The 14,940-nt window shown below is 44.6% G+C and overlaps 1 protein-coding gene across 2 annotated transcripts in view; it reads left to right on the top strand.

Moving 5' to 3' along the window:
* Positions 1-14,650, top strand: part of SMYD1 (SET and MYND domain containing 1) — a 41,321-nt gene extending 26,671 nt beyond the window's left edge. Inside the window, exons 5-9 of one of the 2 annotated variants that reach the window (XM_081068391.1) lie at positions 2,077-2,266; positions 6,806-6,898; positions 9,605-9,768; positions 10,751-10,919; positions 12,185-14,650. In XM_081068391.1, the coding sequence (XP_080924517.1) occupies positions 2,077-2,266; positions 6,806-6,898; positions 9,605-9,768; positions 10,751-10,919; positions 12,185-12,343 (775 nt within the window). In that variant the 3' untranslated portion in view covers positions 12,344-14,650. The remainder of the gene's footprint in view (positions 1-2,076; positions 2,267-6,805; positions 6,899-9,604; positions 9,769-10,750; positions 10,920-12,184) is intronic. The other variant, XM_081068390.1, reaches the window with a different exon arrangement.
* Positions 14,651-14,940: the final 290 nt, after the last annotated feature.

Below are 14,940 nucleotides of genomic sequence, written 5' to 3'. Positions count from 1 at the left end.
GCCTACTTGTGGATCAGTCGGCTGAACAATAGAATTGCAAAGCATTAGAGATGCAGGGGTCCTGGGGTCCAGAACGAAGTGGTATTCAATATTCATCCCCTCCTCCCTAATTCCAAGTTAGGTAAAAAGGGGTACACGTCTATGTATTTTTTTCATATTTAAGTGACATTAAATTAATTTGGTTTTGAAAAATCTCTAATATTGTTGAAATAATTTGAGATACTCCAAGACCTTGTATGAATTGGCTTAAATATAATGGGAAGTAAAGCTACTGGAAACCCTAACTGAATTGGCCACTGAATCACTGTTGGATGGGGATACGTTACGATGGTGAACTGCCTTTGTAAAAGGGGCTGGTGTGGGTAGAATTGCTTATTTACCCCACCAGGACCAAATGCCAGAGATCCACACTCCACATTGGCCCAGAATTATTTAGGACATTAGGAGAGTCCTAAAATCTAGGGCTTTGGTGCATCTCATCTGCCGTGCATTGCAGACTCGAGAGGCAGACTGAAAACAGCCATGTGAGGCCAATATGATGTGGTGAAGTCTGAATGGCACTTCTGTCCTAATCTTGACTCTGTCGCCAAAGTGCTGTGGACCTTTGGGGAAATTACTTCACCTCTCTGGGCATCAGTGTCTTCATTTGTAAAATGAGGATGTTGATCCCCTCTAGCTTGTTACATAGGGTTATAAACAGAGCTGTGAGTAGAATCACTGGGCCCTCCTCTCCCTCTCGCCTTTCATCACTTTAGTAACAGCTGCTGCCAAAAATTGGAATTGAGGAGAAAGGAAAGAAGGAACAGAAGGTGAATGGGAACTTAGATTTTACCAGCTTCCATATGAGTTGTTTTTATATATATTATCACATTTGTTTGGCATGTCAGTGTACTCCAATCTGGGAGAAAGCTTTTTTAACCTTAAGTGGTCACCTCTGATACCTGGACAAGTGTGTCACTGCTGTTCAGTAGTTGTTTGCTCAGTTGTCACCTCTGAACACGTGGAAGGGGATGCCTGTGACTGGGACCCTTCTGTTGTGCTGAAATCTTGTCCCGCCTTTGACACAGTGTCTGAAAGCCTTACTGGGAGGTAAAAGAAATGACCATGGCCCTCTCTGCAGATGCTCTCCCCAGCCTCTGTGTCCTGCCACTCAGTCTCTGGGTGATGGTTTCCTATTGGGTAATGAGGCCCCAGAATCCTGGGGAGATATAAAAGCACAGCTTAGGATCCAGCTTGCAAGGCTCATCACTTGTTTTCTGTAGCTTCTGGCCTCGTGATGGAGGGTGCATGGCTGAGAGGCCCACGGGCTGATCTCCGCTTCTTTGGCTTAGCTGGATGTCAGTTCTGCAGTGGGCTTTTGTCTTCACATTCTGTACTTATTACTTGGTAAGGTGGGGTGTACCATAGGTAATTGGAGGGTCAGGTCTAGGCTGGAAGGGGATTGAAACGCCATCTGCTTTTGCTAATCATCTTCAGCTAGAAAGCCATGTCCCCCAATAAATACAAAAGTGAACAATGCCGCGGACTAACAGAGCCAGTCTTTGTTTGCCGTCAGTGATCTCCTAAATAAGTCTCCTCACATAATTCAGGCCTAAACCACTGGTAGTCACAGAATAGGCTAAGACTGTTGGTAACTAAATGTGTGTGTTTCTGAGGGAGCAGTCCCCAAATGAAGCAGAAATGACTATTGAGTCTTCTCTTGTTTGAGTTTTTGCCTTATTATCATCTCTCCCTTCCTTTGATGACAAGTGGCTGAATGTGCAGGGATAATTGCAGACATGGGAGTTATGTATGGTTTTAAGACCAAGCCCGGCCCTCTACCAGGAATTTATTTGAGCAAATTTCAGAGCAATTCATGGAATGGAGCAGATTTGATTGTTATAGTGAGTAGAGCAGAATTATCCAGAAAACTGTCCTTTAGGTCACATCTTTTTTTATTTTTGGAGGGAAGGAGACTTTTCTCAAGTGCTAGTAGAAGTCATTGTCTTTGAAACTCAACTCCTTGAATCTTGAAAAGCACAAATGCCATTCTGATAGCCCTGGATTTGATCTACTCTTTCCTCTGCCCTGCTCCAGAATTGAGCTCCGGGCCCTGGGCAAGATCTCAGAAGGAGAAGAGCTGACAGTGTCCTATATCGACTTCCTTAACGTCAGCGAAGAACGCAAGAAGCAGCTGAAGAAACAGTACTACTTTGACTGCACGTGTGAGCACTGCCAGAAAGGGCTGAAGGATGACCTCTTCCTCGGGGTGAAGGATGACCCGAAGGTACACGCAGCTCTGCTAGGAGGGTGTTTGTGGCCACCTTCTCCAGGAGCCAGGCAAGGGTAGATCCCATAGCCAATCAACGCACCCCTGCCCACTGGTTCCCAGAGGACCAGCCTGTAACCCTGGGAAGGCTGTATGGGTGGTGGACAGAGCACTGTGGATAGGTCCCAGCTGGTGTCCTCTCAACACCACCTACTAGGTGTTTGAGTTTGGGGACATTACCCAATTTTCTCATCTGTAAAATAGGAATAATGGCACCCACTACAAGGGGTTGTTATGAGTATTAAACAAAATGATACTTGTAAAGGGTGTGGCACATAGAGCAGACACTCAATACATTTTAGTTCCCCTCTTTGCCTCTTTGTAGTTTAAGTAATGCTGAGAATTTCATGTATCATGAACAGATGGGCAAAGAGATTTGTTGTCTGGTTATCACAAAGCTATTCCGAGTCCCATGAAAGAGGGTAATGTGGAGATCGGGCAATGTTTAGTTTGGTTAATATGCTTAACTCCTGAATAGCTATTGTTTAATTGATGGTGAGACCATTGAGGAGAGGAAGGCTTCCTGAAAGCTATGTCAGGAGCTCAGCTGAGCTGGGAGAAAGCTGAGCCATCAGGTGTTGGAGTAGCCGATTAAAGCAGCAAGCCTTTAGTCCTTTCCTGCAGTGTAAGCAAGAAGCTGAACTGCATCAGGAGCTAATTCCCCCATTCAGTTTTCCCCCATGGAAAGGTACACTGATGGGGGGTCAGATGGATCAGCACCAATCTGAGAGTTGTCTCACTGCTGAGGGGCCCAGAACAAAAGGCTCCAGCAGTTTTATGGACCCTGAGGTGAAGGGTTGTGGGAAGGGCACAGAGGAAGAAGAGCTAGGGGTGAAAAAGTACTGGGTACTGAGTCAGAGTGGGGAAAAGTGTCTTCCAGGCCCCCAGTCCCTCCTCAATAGGGAGGCTTCGGTAGAAGCCCCTAAAGAAGACGTCAGCTCAAGTCCACAGATGAAGAGACCTAGGAATAAAGGCACCTGGGCTAGGAATGCAAAAATTCGAAGAGCGTGACCAGCCAGGGGACCCTCAGTGCTTGACTGCAACCCCCATCAGAAACTGCCCTGCACTGGCTGTGCGCTAAGTCTGGTGGGCGGAGGGCAGCTTCCCCCATGAGGCCTGTCAGGGAAAGCCTTTGTCATTGCCTGTGGTCAGGTCTGAAAAATCACACATAGGTTTTTAACCAGGAGCTGGACTCCTCGGGGGAGTCCAACCAAGTGAGCACTTTTATATAACTTATAGTCCTCCAGTGCAATTAGGATATATATACACAATGAATCTAACGTCTGCATCCTCTGTGTGGACAACACTTTGTCGCTGGTTAGAGCAAAGGCTACAAGCAAAACTGACTTTTGGGTACAGGCGGTGGGGCTCTTCTCACTTCATTACTCAGTGGCGTCAGTGCTAATGTTCAGATAACACTATTCCCCCACTTGATTCATCTCTCTCTTTCGTGCTCTAGCTATTATCGCCCTGTTTTTTCTTGGCGGGGGGCACTAACTTGTTTTCATTCTTAATAATATAATATTTTTTAACCCTTTGACTAAGCAGTTCTACTTTTAAGAATTTACACTATAGATATATTTGCACATATGCACAAAGATATATGTTTAAAGAGAGATATTGTAGCATTGTTGAGAACAACAAAATATTGAATAAAACCTAAATAACCATTAACAGGGAAGTATTTAAATAAACAAAATACCTGTGGTCACTAAAACTTCTCCTCCCATCTGGCTTCTTCCCCAATCTTTGTTTTCTATTTTTGGTGGTGCTCCTGGAGAGAGGATTGTCTCTCTGAGGAGTTTCTGTAGATCAGGGTTTCCTGTCTTTACTCTGAAAGCAAAGCCAGGGTTGCTGCCCAGTTCCCTTTTCAGAATAGCTTTATTACACGTGTTGACAAAATTTCGGCGAGGTTGTTTTGGAAACCTTGGCAGTTGCCTCCTTGGAAAAAAAAAATTGATTCACTTTCAGAGCTTAAAGTAACACTCTTTCTTACAACATCCAATTGAGCGTGACTATCAACCCCTAACCACTTGGTATTTTCTGAATCTCCCTGCAAGCTACTGATGACTCTAGGAGATTCACTAATAATTTTGAGTTTTAAAGGTGATGGAACTTATAGTAGATTAGAGACTAATGATCATAAATTAGACATGATGTTATGAGCCACTACTTGGGCATCAAGCTATGAATGAAACTAAAAATGTAGGTTTGAAAGATTGGTGGACCACGTGTCACCGAGCTCTGCACAACCGGGCAAGACATGGATCCTCTCTTACTTATGTGCTTGATTCAAAGGGTCTTAGGAAAGCAGATACACGCTGAAATGACTTGTCTGAAACCCAGACATGTTTCATGGTAACAGAAGGCTAAGTAGCACTTTGGGGATAAAAGGCAGCCGGAAGCCAGAAATCTCAGCCAAATCAATGATCAAAGCAAAGTTAAGTCAGGAGTGAGACCTGCAAACAAAAGTCAGAGCACGGATGGATGTATCAATTGTTGGAGTCAGGCCGTGGGACAAGTATAATTAGACATGCAGAAGAGTTCCAGGGAGGCCCAGATGATACCATGCTGAGGTCCGATGGCCTGCCGCTCGCAAAAGTTCAAAATTGAGAGACATAGTTGGTGGAAAGAGACACGATGGGAATCTGCCATCCTCCAGAATGCCGGCATTCTGAATAAACCTGCTTTTCTTTCCACCAACCATGTGTTTCGATCTTGAACTTTTGCAAGTGGCAGGCAGGCGGACCTTGGCATTGGATCAAAGATACAGAAGGGTATGGAAACAAGGGTAGTCAAAATTGAGGGATAGTCAAGAACTCTGCAGAGACCAAAGTAGGTGAGGTGGGTAGAGGAATAAATATAACACCCTTTTTCTTAAAAGATCCTGAACCTGAAGCAAGCTGTCCTGGTCAGGGTCGTCTCCTACTGCCAGATGGAACTCTCCCAGGACAGCTGGGAGGCTGAGGGAAAATCCCGATCTCCATCTCTAACTGGGGGAGGGGTGTGTTTTTATGGGAACAAATGCCCATCCTCCCACTACTTTTTGGTAGTTTTGTGAAGGTGACCTCACAACGCAATGTAAGCAGCAAATGTAAATGGAGTTGTTAAGCCCAATTCCTTATAGTGAAAAATTGGACAACTACAGAACTGGTTAAATAAATTATTCTAGCTTAATACAGTGGAAAACTCTATAGCTGTTAAAAGTGGTGACATATTTTTATAGGTATGGGGAAATATCCGTAATCTACTGAGTGAAAACAACAGAATATAGACAGAAATATGGTACCATTCCAGTTAGAAAAAAATATTTGCTACACACACACATGCATGTGTACACATACCGGGCTACAGTTCAGCCAGTACACCCTGATGAGGCCATATAGAGATACTCACTGTTGATGGTGAGGGTCTGTTCTGATTGGTGACTGCCTTTCCTGTACCTGTTGTTAAATATTTTAAATATGATTCTTATAGATCTGCATTGGAAAATGTTCCTCAAAATGCTGTGTCCATCTTTGGGTGTGTCTGGGGATTTCTACTTTTTTCTCCATACTTTTTCATACGTTGCAATTTTTTACAACTTCCACATGCTTATTTTACAGTCAGAATAAACAGTAAGTGTTTCATTTTGGAAAAAGGCTTTATCAAATTTGCCTAGGCAAAAACAAACAAACAAACAAAAAAATCAGAAAAGAGCTTCTGATATGGCATCCAGCATAGCAAGTAAACTTTTCCTTTGGACTTTGAAAATTTGGCACTTTTTCTTCAAAATTATAGTGTCCTTATGGGTTTCTTAATTATGGTATCCCTTGCCTCAAATATCAAAATCCCCCCCCGCTTTTTGTAATATCACTAGACTGTTCAGGCAAACGCAGTAAACCTAAGGGTCTAGATTTCACAGAGACAGCTGACGAATTCTTTCATAATATACTTTTGGTGAAGGCAGGGAAATATGAACTGGATGTTAAGATGCTTGGAAGGGTTTGAGTGCCCATTGACACAGGGCTGTCTTTAATGAACTCCAAAGGCAAACTTTTAGGGAAGTCCTCAGCCTCTGTTCTCAGCCCTGTGCTGGCCAGTATTTACATCAATGATGTGGACAAAGACAAAAAAAGAAAGGGCATATCTGTAGAATATATAGTTGACTTGAAGTACAGAGGAAAAATGGAAAATATTTTGGGTAACAGAATGAGAACCCAAAACACCAGAGAAAGTACAACAGGGATCAATGTCAGATTCCGCACTGGGGCCAAAAGCCCCGGCATGAGTACAGGGTGGGGATGATTGGCTGGCAGCAAGGCTCTGGGCTTGGTCAATGGAAAATACACCATGAATCGGAAGCATGATGAGGCAGCTTGAAAAGCTGTAGGGCTCTTGAGCAGCATTTACAGAAATGAGGCATTCAGGATGAGGAAGCCATTAATTTTGTACTACACTGAACATCAAAGATGGCAACTATTCAAAGATCTAACTCAATGTCCCTCCCTTTCCCAGCCCTCTCAAGATGTGGTAAAGGAGATGATACAATTTTCTAAAGATACACTGGAGAAAATTGACAAGGCTCGCTCTGAGGGTCTGTACCACGAGGTAAGAATTCATTTTTATAGGGGGTGGGGGTGGAAAGGTTCTCTAGCAAGGGAGGGAAATGGGGTGGGGTGAAGATGGAGAGGCTACCAAGTAGGTTGTTTTTCTGGAAGATGTCTCTTGGCTGAGACCAGGACTCCTCTCGCCCTTAAGCTTTGAGCACTGTTAAGGGTGTGTTCTCAGTGACTGTCTTACCCACTGAAACTGTGTCTGAGGAGAACACAGGCAGCCTGACAAATGTCCCTGGGGGATTTGTGATGTCTCAGGTTGGCATCAGATATGGAGGAATGGAGATAGCCGTGGGTTGCTTGCTTTCCTGTAATTAAATTCACATCCTGGCTATAGTTTCCTGTCTCTACAAACTGAACATTTGATGTTGGCTCTCAAAGCACCAGGAGTTCTCAACTGGCTATTCACTAGAATCACTGAAAAATCTTACTGCTCAAATCCAGACCCAGGACAATTTCACCAGGATCTCTTGAGGTGGGACCCAGACATCAGGATTTTTAAAGCTTGCAAGTGATTTCAGTGTGCATCCAAAGTTGAGACCCACTGCTAAACACTGACCTGCAGAACACTTGCATTGAATTCACCTAGACAGCTTTTTGGAGATATAGATTCCTCTGTCTCACTCCCCAAGATGCGATGTATCCAATTTACAACAGGACACAGGGAACATGAATTCATATCTTTTTTTCCAAGCTCTTTAAACAACTCAGGTGTGTAGCTGGGTTTGGATGCCACTAGGGCTTAGCAAGGGGGGAGATTGATTTCTGTTCATTTCTACCTCTTTTCCCTTACCTTCATTTTCATCCTTTACTCACTTCATTGCACATTTTTGAGCCTTTACTGGGGTGACGGATACAAGACATGCTTCTTTCCTCCCAGGAGTTCTCTCAGGTGAGGGAGATAGTCACCTGAACAAAACGTTATCAAACAATACGGAAAATCTCTGTCAGAGGCATGGGATAAGAGCTGGAACAATCAGGAAAGTTCCACTTTTTCCATTCCTCCAGTTTCTCTCCTCTTCATTATCCTCTGTTCAAAATGGTCAGAGCCAAGTGTAGGGCTGGATACTGCCCTGTAGGTTTAAGAGAACTGTCTTTAGGATGGATTGATTATCAGCCCATGTTTTGCTATACCCCCACTCAGTTGCCTCATGGGCCTCTGGGAGAGTCTCAGAGCAAAATTAGTTTCCACTCATTTTGAATGGAAAGAATTGTGTTGCATTTCACCCATGAGAGTGGCAAGGCAAGAAGAAGAGACAACAAACAACTAACATCTAAGGACCTTCTGACTTTGTAGAATGCAACCTAAGGCTATGTCTACACATGAAGGAGTCGGAAAAGCCTGACTCCAAGCTGATTGGGGTTAGGCCCTTCTTATTTCTCACCAAGACCAATGTGGTATCTGCCTGACGGGTCTTCCAGCTTTCTGGGAGCCTCCCTCTCTGCCTTTCCATTTTGTATACTTCTAGCAGGACCAATATGATTGTTCAACCTCACTGTGCATAAGGACCACCCTGGGGCTTATACAAACTACAGATGCCAGTGTCTCTCCCCCAGATATTCGGTTTCAATTGGTCTGAAGGTAGGGCTCAGACATAGGAGGTCTGACAATTAAGTTTGCAAACTTGTTGCAATGATGTTGCTAACCTTTTTTGATATCAGAGGGATTATTCATTCTGAATTTACACAAACTGGACAAACAGTTAACCACTTTTACTATTTGGAAGTGCTGAAAAGGCTGCATGAAAAAGTTAGACGATCTGAACTTTTCGCCAACAATTCATGCCTCTTGCGTTACGACAATGCACCAGCTCACACGGCATTGTCTGTGAGGGAGTTTTAAGCCAGTAAACAAATAACTGTATTGGAACACCCTCCCTACTCAACTGATCTGGCCCCAATGACTTCTTTCTTTACCCGAAGATAAAAGAAATATTGAAAGGAAGACATTTTGATGACATTCGGGACATCAAGGGTAATACGATGACAGCTCTGATGGCCATTCCAGAAAAAGAGTTCCAAAACTGCTTTGAAGGGTGGACTAGGTGCTGGGATTGGTGCATAGCTTCCCAAGGGGAGTATTTCGAAGGTGACCTTAGTGATATTCAGCAATGAGGTATGTAGCACTTTTTCTAGGATGAGTTCTTGAACTTAATTATCTGACCTCATATGTATTTTTAAAAAGGTCTCCAGGTGATTTCAGAGCACAGCTAGGGTAGAGGTTCATAGGAATGGTGGTTAAGATAAAGCTCAATTGCTTGGTGTGTGACTTTGAAAAAGCACTTACCCTCTCTGTGCTTCAGTTTCTGATCTGGTAAATGGGAATATTAATAGTACCTATCTCACTGCATTATTATGAAAGTAAAAATATATACTCTTATACATATATATCTTTATGTATATAAAATGACATAAAGATGGCTATATTTTTCATAACTCCCTGCTACCAACTAACATATATGAAAATTCCTCATTTTGTCATGTCAGTTGTATCTTCACTGTTACTCTTTCCATCCTTACATCTTAGTCAAATAGGACCATTTAGCTATTCAGATCGCAAACTGGGGCTTTCCCACCTCTGCCAGCAATTTCCTAATTTTCTCCAAAGAATGACTGTCCAGTGTTGTTGTGGTGCTCCCATATGTAAGTTAAGCATGTGCCAAGGTGCACTGGTAATGGGCACGGCCTGTGTCTCTTCTAGGTTGTGAAGTTATGCCGGGAGTGTCTGCAGAAGCAGGAGTCAGTGTTTGCCGACACCAATATCTACATGCTGCGGCTGCTGAGCATTGTTTCAGAGGTCCTCTCCTACCTCCAGGCGTTTGAGGAGGCCTCATACTATGCCAGGAGGATGGTGGATGGCTACATGTAGGTGACAATCCCGGGACTCAGATAGTCTCCTGGGAGTGTGTCTGTTCCAGGCATGCAAAGTAAATGGCCCACAGGGTGCTACCTCTCCCTCCCGCACCCCCAGCAGGCATCAGTAATCGATCCTCTTTACAATGGAGCCTTTTTACCATGGTGCTCCGAGTAATAGTGATCAAATAGTCAGAGTTGGTATCGAGAGGAAACCTGTTTGTCCTCCCTGGTATTTCCCACGTCCTCCAGCTCATCTATCGCCTGGTGGCATCTTCTGCTTTTTATTTCCTTAAGGTTAAGTCCAGCTTGATTTTAAGTGTTTGGAAAAGTTTTCCCCCCTCACAATCGGCACAGGCAATCCTGTGAGCTTTATTTTATTAAAAAAAGAAGTGTCAGCCACTCTTGCTTATAAAGTGTAACGTATAACACTCTGGCCTCCCCCCTGCCAGTTCTCTTTGTCCCCATTGGCCTGTGAATTTGTATTTCTGGCCAAATGAGTAAGTTGGCACAAGGAGGTTCATTTTTGGGGGAGGATGTTATTCATAAAAAAAAAGTGAGAAAACGATATAATATGTTAAAAGGAAGCCCTGTTAGGAAGGTGCCAGGAGGTGAAAATACAGTCCCAATAAGGACATTAAAGTTACTATTTTCCCTTGAATCCCACTGCTTTCCAGGGAGAGGGCTGAGGGCTGGGAGCGCCCAGCTTCCTGTACTAAAGTTCAGAGTGTAATCCCGACTCCTCCTCCCCACGAGGATGTGACTTGGTGGCCCAGGTCAGAGTCAGCTCTCACAGCCTCACCGTGTGGAGGTTTTGGCAACTCGCCCACCTCTCTACACCTCAGTTTCCTCTCAACGGGCCGCAGATGCTTCACGGCACTGGTGGGAAAGCAGATGGACTTAATCAATGAGGGTACTTTCTAAGTTGTCAAATACTGTGCAGATAGAAGCAAGGTTGGGATTCTGTGTTTGAGTTTTTCGTATGCTCCTACAGGAAGCTCTACCACCCCAACAATGCCCAACTGGGCATGGCCGTGATGCGGGCGGGGCTGACCAACTGGCATGCTGGTAACATAGAGGCGGGGCATGGGATGATCTGCAAAGCCTATGCCATTCTCCTGGTGACTCACGGACCCACCCACCCAATCACCAAGGACTTAGAGGCAAGTAGCATCTCAGGGCTGGGCCTCCCTGCCTCCCTGACATATCTGAGGATGAGAGCTAAGTTTTGGACTCTGCTTTTGGAAAGTCCATGTTGCCTGCTAGACCTGAAAGGAACTCAGAAATGGTTTAGCCCACTCCCCTTGTTTTACATATGAGGAAACTGAGGCCCAGGGAAGGTGAATAATCTGTCCACTGCCACATAGCTAGTGGATGGAAAAGCTGAGACTGGAACCCTGAGATGCTCCAAGCTTGGACTGAGGAAACCTGAAAAATGGTGTGTGTGTGTGTGTGTTTGTGTGTGTGCAGCCATGTACGTTAGAAATGTGCTACATGGCGTAGGCTTGCGGAACACAGGCTCTGGAATCAGACTGCTGGGACTTAGTTCCAGTTTCACCACTTTCTAGCTATGTGACTGCAAATATTGAATGTGTGGGCCTCGGTCTCCTCATCAATAAAATGGAGGAAAAGGGTAAGGTTGTAATGAGGCTTCGATGAGTTAATGTGCGAAAAGCACTGAGAACAGTGCCTGGCCAATGGCATGCTCTTAATAGCTGCTGGGTATCTTTGTGCTTTGAAGGGCTGGTTTATTTGACAATGACAGACTTCAACGAGCTGATCTCAGACAGTGTCATGTAGGGAAAGATGACAGACTTTTGTGTCATGAAATGTATGAGAACACAAATGTTATGTCTAGTGTATTAAGCTTGTCAAAGGCAGTTTCTGTCAACCTTATTTACTGCTGTATCCTGGAGCCCCTCAGCGATGCCCGGCTCTTGATAAATATTTCTTGAATGGACGTTTGGGAAAGTGAGGGCTTTTTTTGTGTGTCACATACTCTAATCTTCCTGGCTTATTGTGAACTATGAAGGAATCTTACCCATATCGTGTGTGAGGAAACAGGACTTGAAGGGATTAAATCACCGACACAAGGTCCTAGAATCTTGGGTGGGACCTAAATGCAGGGGCCAGGGTTCAAATCCAGGTCCCCACCCGACACTTCCTGAGAATAAACAGTCTCTGCTGAGAATAATCCCTCAAGCTGCTCTCTGAGGGGTCTGAGTCCCTCTTCCCTAACAAATGGATTCCACTGCCAGGCCATTAGGCCCCCACTTTGTGTGTGTCCTCTGAGGGGTACAGTTGAATCTTGGTGACTGAGAATCATTTACCCCATTGTCTGCCCTTTCCAAAAGGGCCAAGATAGGTCAGAGACCAACATGTCCCGGGGGCTTGTCATCCCTGCTTATGGTGTGTCTGCGTCCCACAGGCCATGCGGGTGCAGACGGAGATGGAGCTGCGCTTGTTCCGCCAGAACGAGTTCATGTACCGCAAGATGCGTGAGGCTGCCCTGAGCAACCAGCCCATGCAGGTCATGGCCGAGCCCAGCAACGAGCCAGCCCCCGCTCTGTTCCATAAGAAGCAATGAGGACCTGCCTTGTTTGGATGGCACCGTCGCTGGGGAATTGGGGAGATGTTCTGGAAGTAGTGGGTTTCTGGGGAGACCCTTGATGAGGAAGTCAGAGGCATGCTCAACCTTGTTGCTATGGGAATGTACTGTTCTGTGTTCCCTAGTGTCATTTTGGTTCATTTCAACTCAGTTCAGTTCAATTAACTCATCCTACAGCCCAGCTCATCCTACAACTGTTTATTGGGTGCTAGGCCCTAGAAATAAAGAGCTCCAAAAGTAGCTGGGGAGGCAAAACATAAACAAACAAAGCACTGTGTAATAATAAATGCAATGGTAAACTATATGGAGAGAGGGGTGCGGTAGAGGATGCAATGTGTGTGTGTGTGTGTGTGTGTGTGTGTGTGTGTATGCAGTGGGGAGTTTCATGGAGGGGATGATATCTGAGCTGAGGGGGAAGGTGCCTGGAGAGTCTTCGATGGGTGTTCAGCCATCTGTGCAAGTGTCTCTGGGGCTGCTGGTCTCACCCATGGTCTGGAATATTCAGGATTTGGCAGACTAGGATGGGGGATGTCCAGATTCCTCAGATAAGTATGGAGTTATGAGAAAGGGGCTGTGTTTGGGCCATTTAGGTTCTGCTCAGAGAAGTGAAACCTCTTCCGAATGGTGCAAATGCAGGAAGAGGTGGAACAGCCCCTCTCTTTCTCCAAAGCTAAACTCCCCACTAGGGCTCTGTACCCCTTGCCCTCCTGTGTCGCCGGGGCCTTGCTTCACTTTACTCCTTCTCCACCCTCGATCCTTGACATTTCTCTGTCCACTGACTTCTTCAATGTAGTCAGTAAACATGCTGGGGACTCTTCAATCATAATCTTCACAGCTGAGTATTTTTTTTAAAGGATTTGTTTTTCATAGGTATCATCTTCTCTTCACTTTCCATTTCTTCCTGCAACCACTGCAGGCTGGCTTCCTGAACTGCACTGAAAGTGTAGTTCAACTGTAGTGGGTACTTTTCGGTCCTTACACGATTTGGCATCTCTGTGTCAGTTGATACTCCCAGCGCTTGGTTTCTGGAACACCACTTCCCTGTGATGATCCAAGACTGTTTCTCAGTCTTCTCTGGCCCTGTTTCTCCACATGCCACTGATATGTTGGCCTTTCTTGTAGTTGGTTTTGTTCATTCTGGTCACCCTTGGTTTATTCTTACCTCAGTCTGTGCAAAGTCCCGGCATGAGCTCAGCAGGCCCTTGTTTTTCATTCACCACCTTGAGTTTGATATTCCTAAATCTGTCCTTCCCAACCTTGCTCTTGAGCTCCAGCCCCACCCACCCTCTTGAATATTCTGCAGGCACATTAAACTCAGCGTGTCTGAAATGAAATTTTTTCTCTTTCCTTTCTCCCCGCACTGCCCACAGTTGTCCGTCCTCAGCACACTACCTGAGAACAACTGACTCCTATTTCTGTTGTATCCCAGGCGTCAGTCAACCTTCTCTCTCATGGGTCCCTGGGGGACCCATCTTCTCCCATGCCTCTCTTTGCATTTTCTATCTAAAATACCTAAAACCTGCCAACTCCTATTCATGTTTTAACATCCAGTTTGGAAATCGCTCCACCTGTGAAGCCTCCCCTGAATGCCTTGGGTTCAGCTGGCTGCCTGTCTGAGTCTCTCATATCACCCTGGAACCTCACCTCATCCCTCTCTCTTCACGGCATTACAATTGCCTTTTGACTTATCTTCCTCCTCCATCAGATTGTGAGCGCCTGGGGAGCAGGAGCTGTGTCTTTATTCATCTTTGTATCCCCAGGAACTAGTACAGGCCCTGAAACATAGTAGGTGCTCAGTTAATGTGTGTTGAATGAATGAATGAATAAGTGAATGAATTTGCTTATCTCAGAGCAGAAGAGACATGCAACTGTGTATTTTGAGTTTTTATGTTACAGCAATCAACAAGGCTATTAAATCCACTGTTTCCATACAAATATGTGTGGCTTCTTTCTTTCTGACAATGTATTTAGAGCAGCACTGTCTAGTAGAACTTTCTATGGTGATGGAAATGTATTATGCACATATCTGTATTGTCTAATACAGTAGCCACTAGTGGCATATGACTATCAAGCAGTTGAAATATGTCTAGTATGTCTCTGAGTCTATTTCTGTTTTGTTTGCTCAATGGTATTGTAACAGGTATATAAGTTGTCAGAGGGATAGTAGCTTTGGGGGAGTGGGGTTATCACTTTGTGAGGGGTGTAAATGTCTAACTATTATGTTGCTTTGTACACCTGAAACTAATAAAAATAATAATAAAAGAAATATATCTAGTGTGAATGAGGGAGTGAATTTTTAATTTTATTTAATTTAAATTGCGAATGTGGCTAGTGGCTAGTGTATTAGCGCAGTTTTAGAGACTACTTTAGTGTAGTTTTTAAGATTATGGACACCGAGACTAATTAAGTTCATATCACAAGCTATTAGCTGGGACTGGTTACTTCACCCATGACTCAGTTTCCTTATTTCCACCTACCACATAGAGTTGCTGTAAGAATTACATTTTTTAAATGTAAAGTCCTTAGAACAGTGCCATCATAAACGCTCCATGAGCATTCCAACCATGCTTCTGTTG

Source organism: Rhinolophus hipposideros (genome assembly GCF_964194185.1).
Source record: "Rhinolophus hipposideros genome assembly, chromosome: 12".
Taxonomy (NCBI): domain Eukaryota; kingdom Metazoa; phylum Chordata; class Mammalia; order Chiroptera; family Rhinolophidae; genus Rhinolophus; species Rhinolophus hipposideros.
This window is presented reverse-complemented; position numbering and strand designations above follow the sequence as displayed.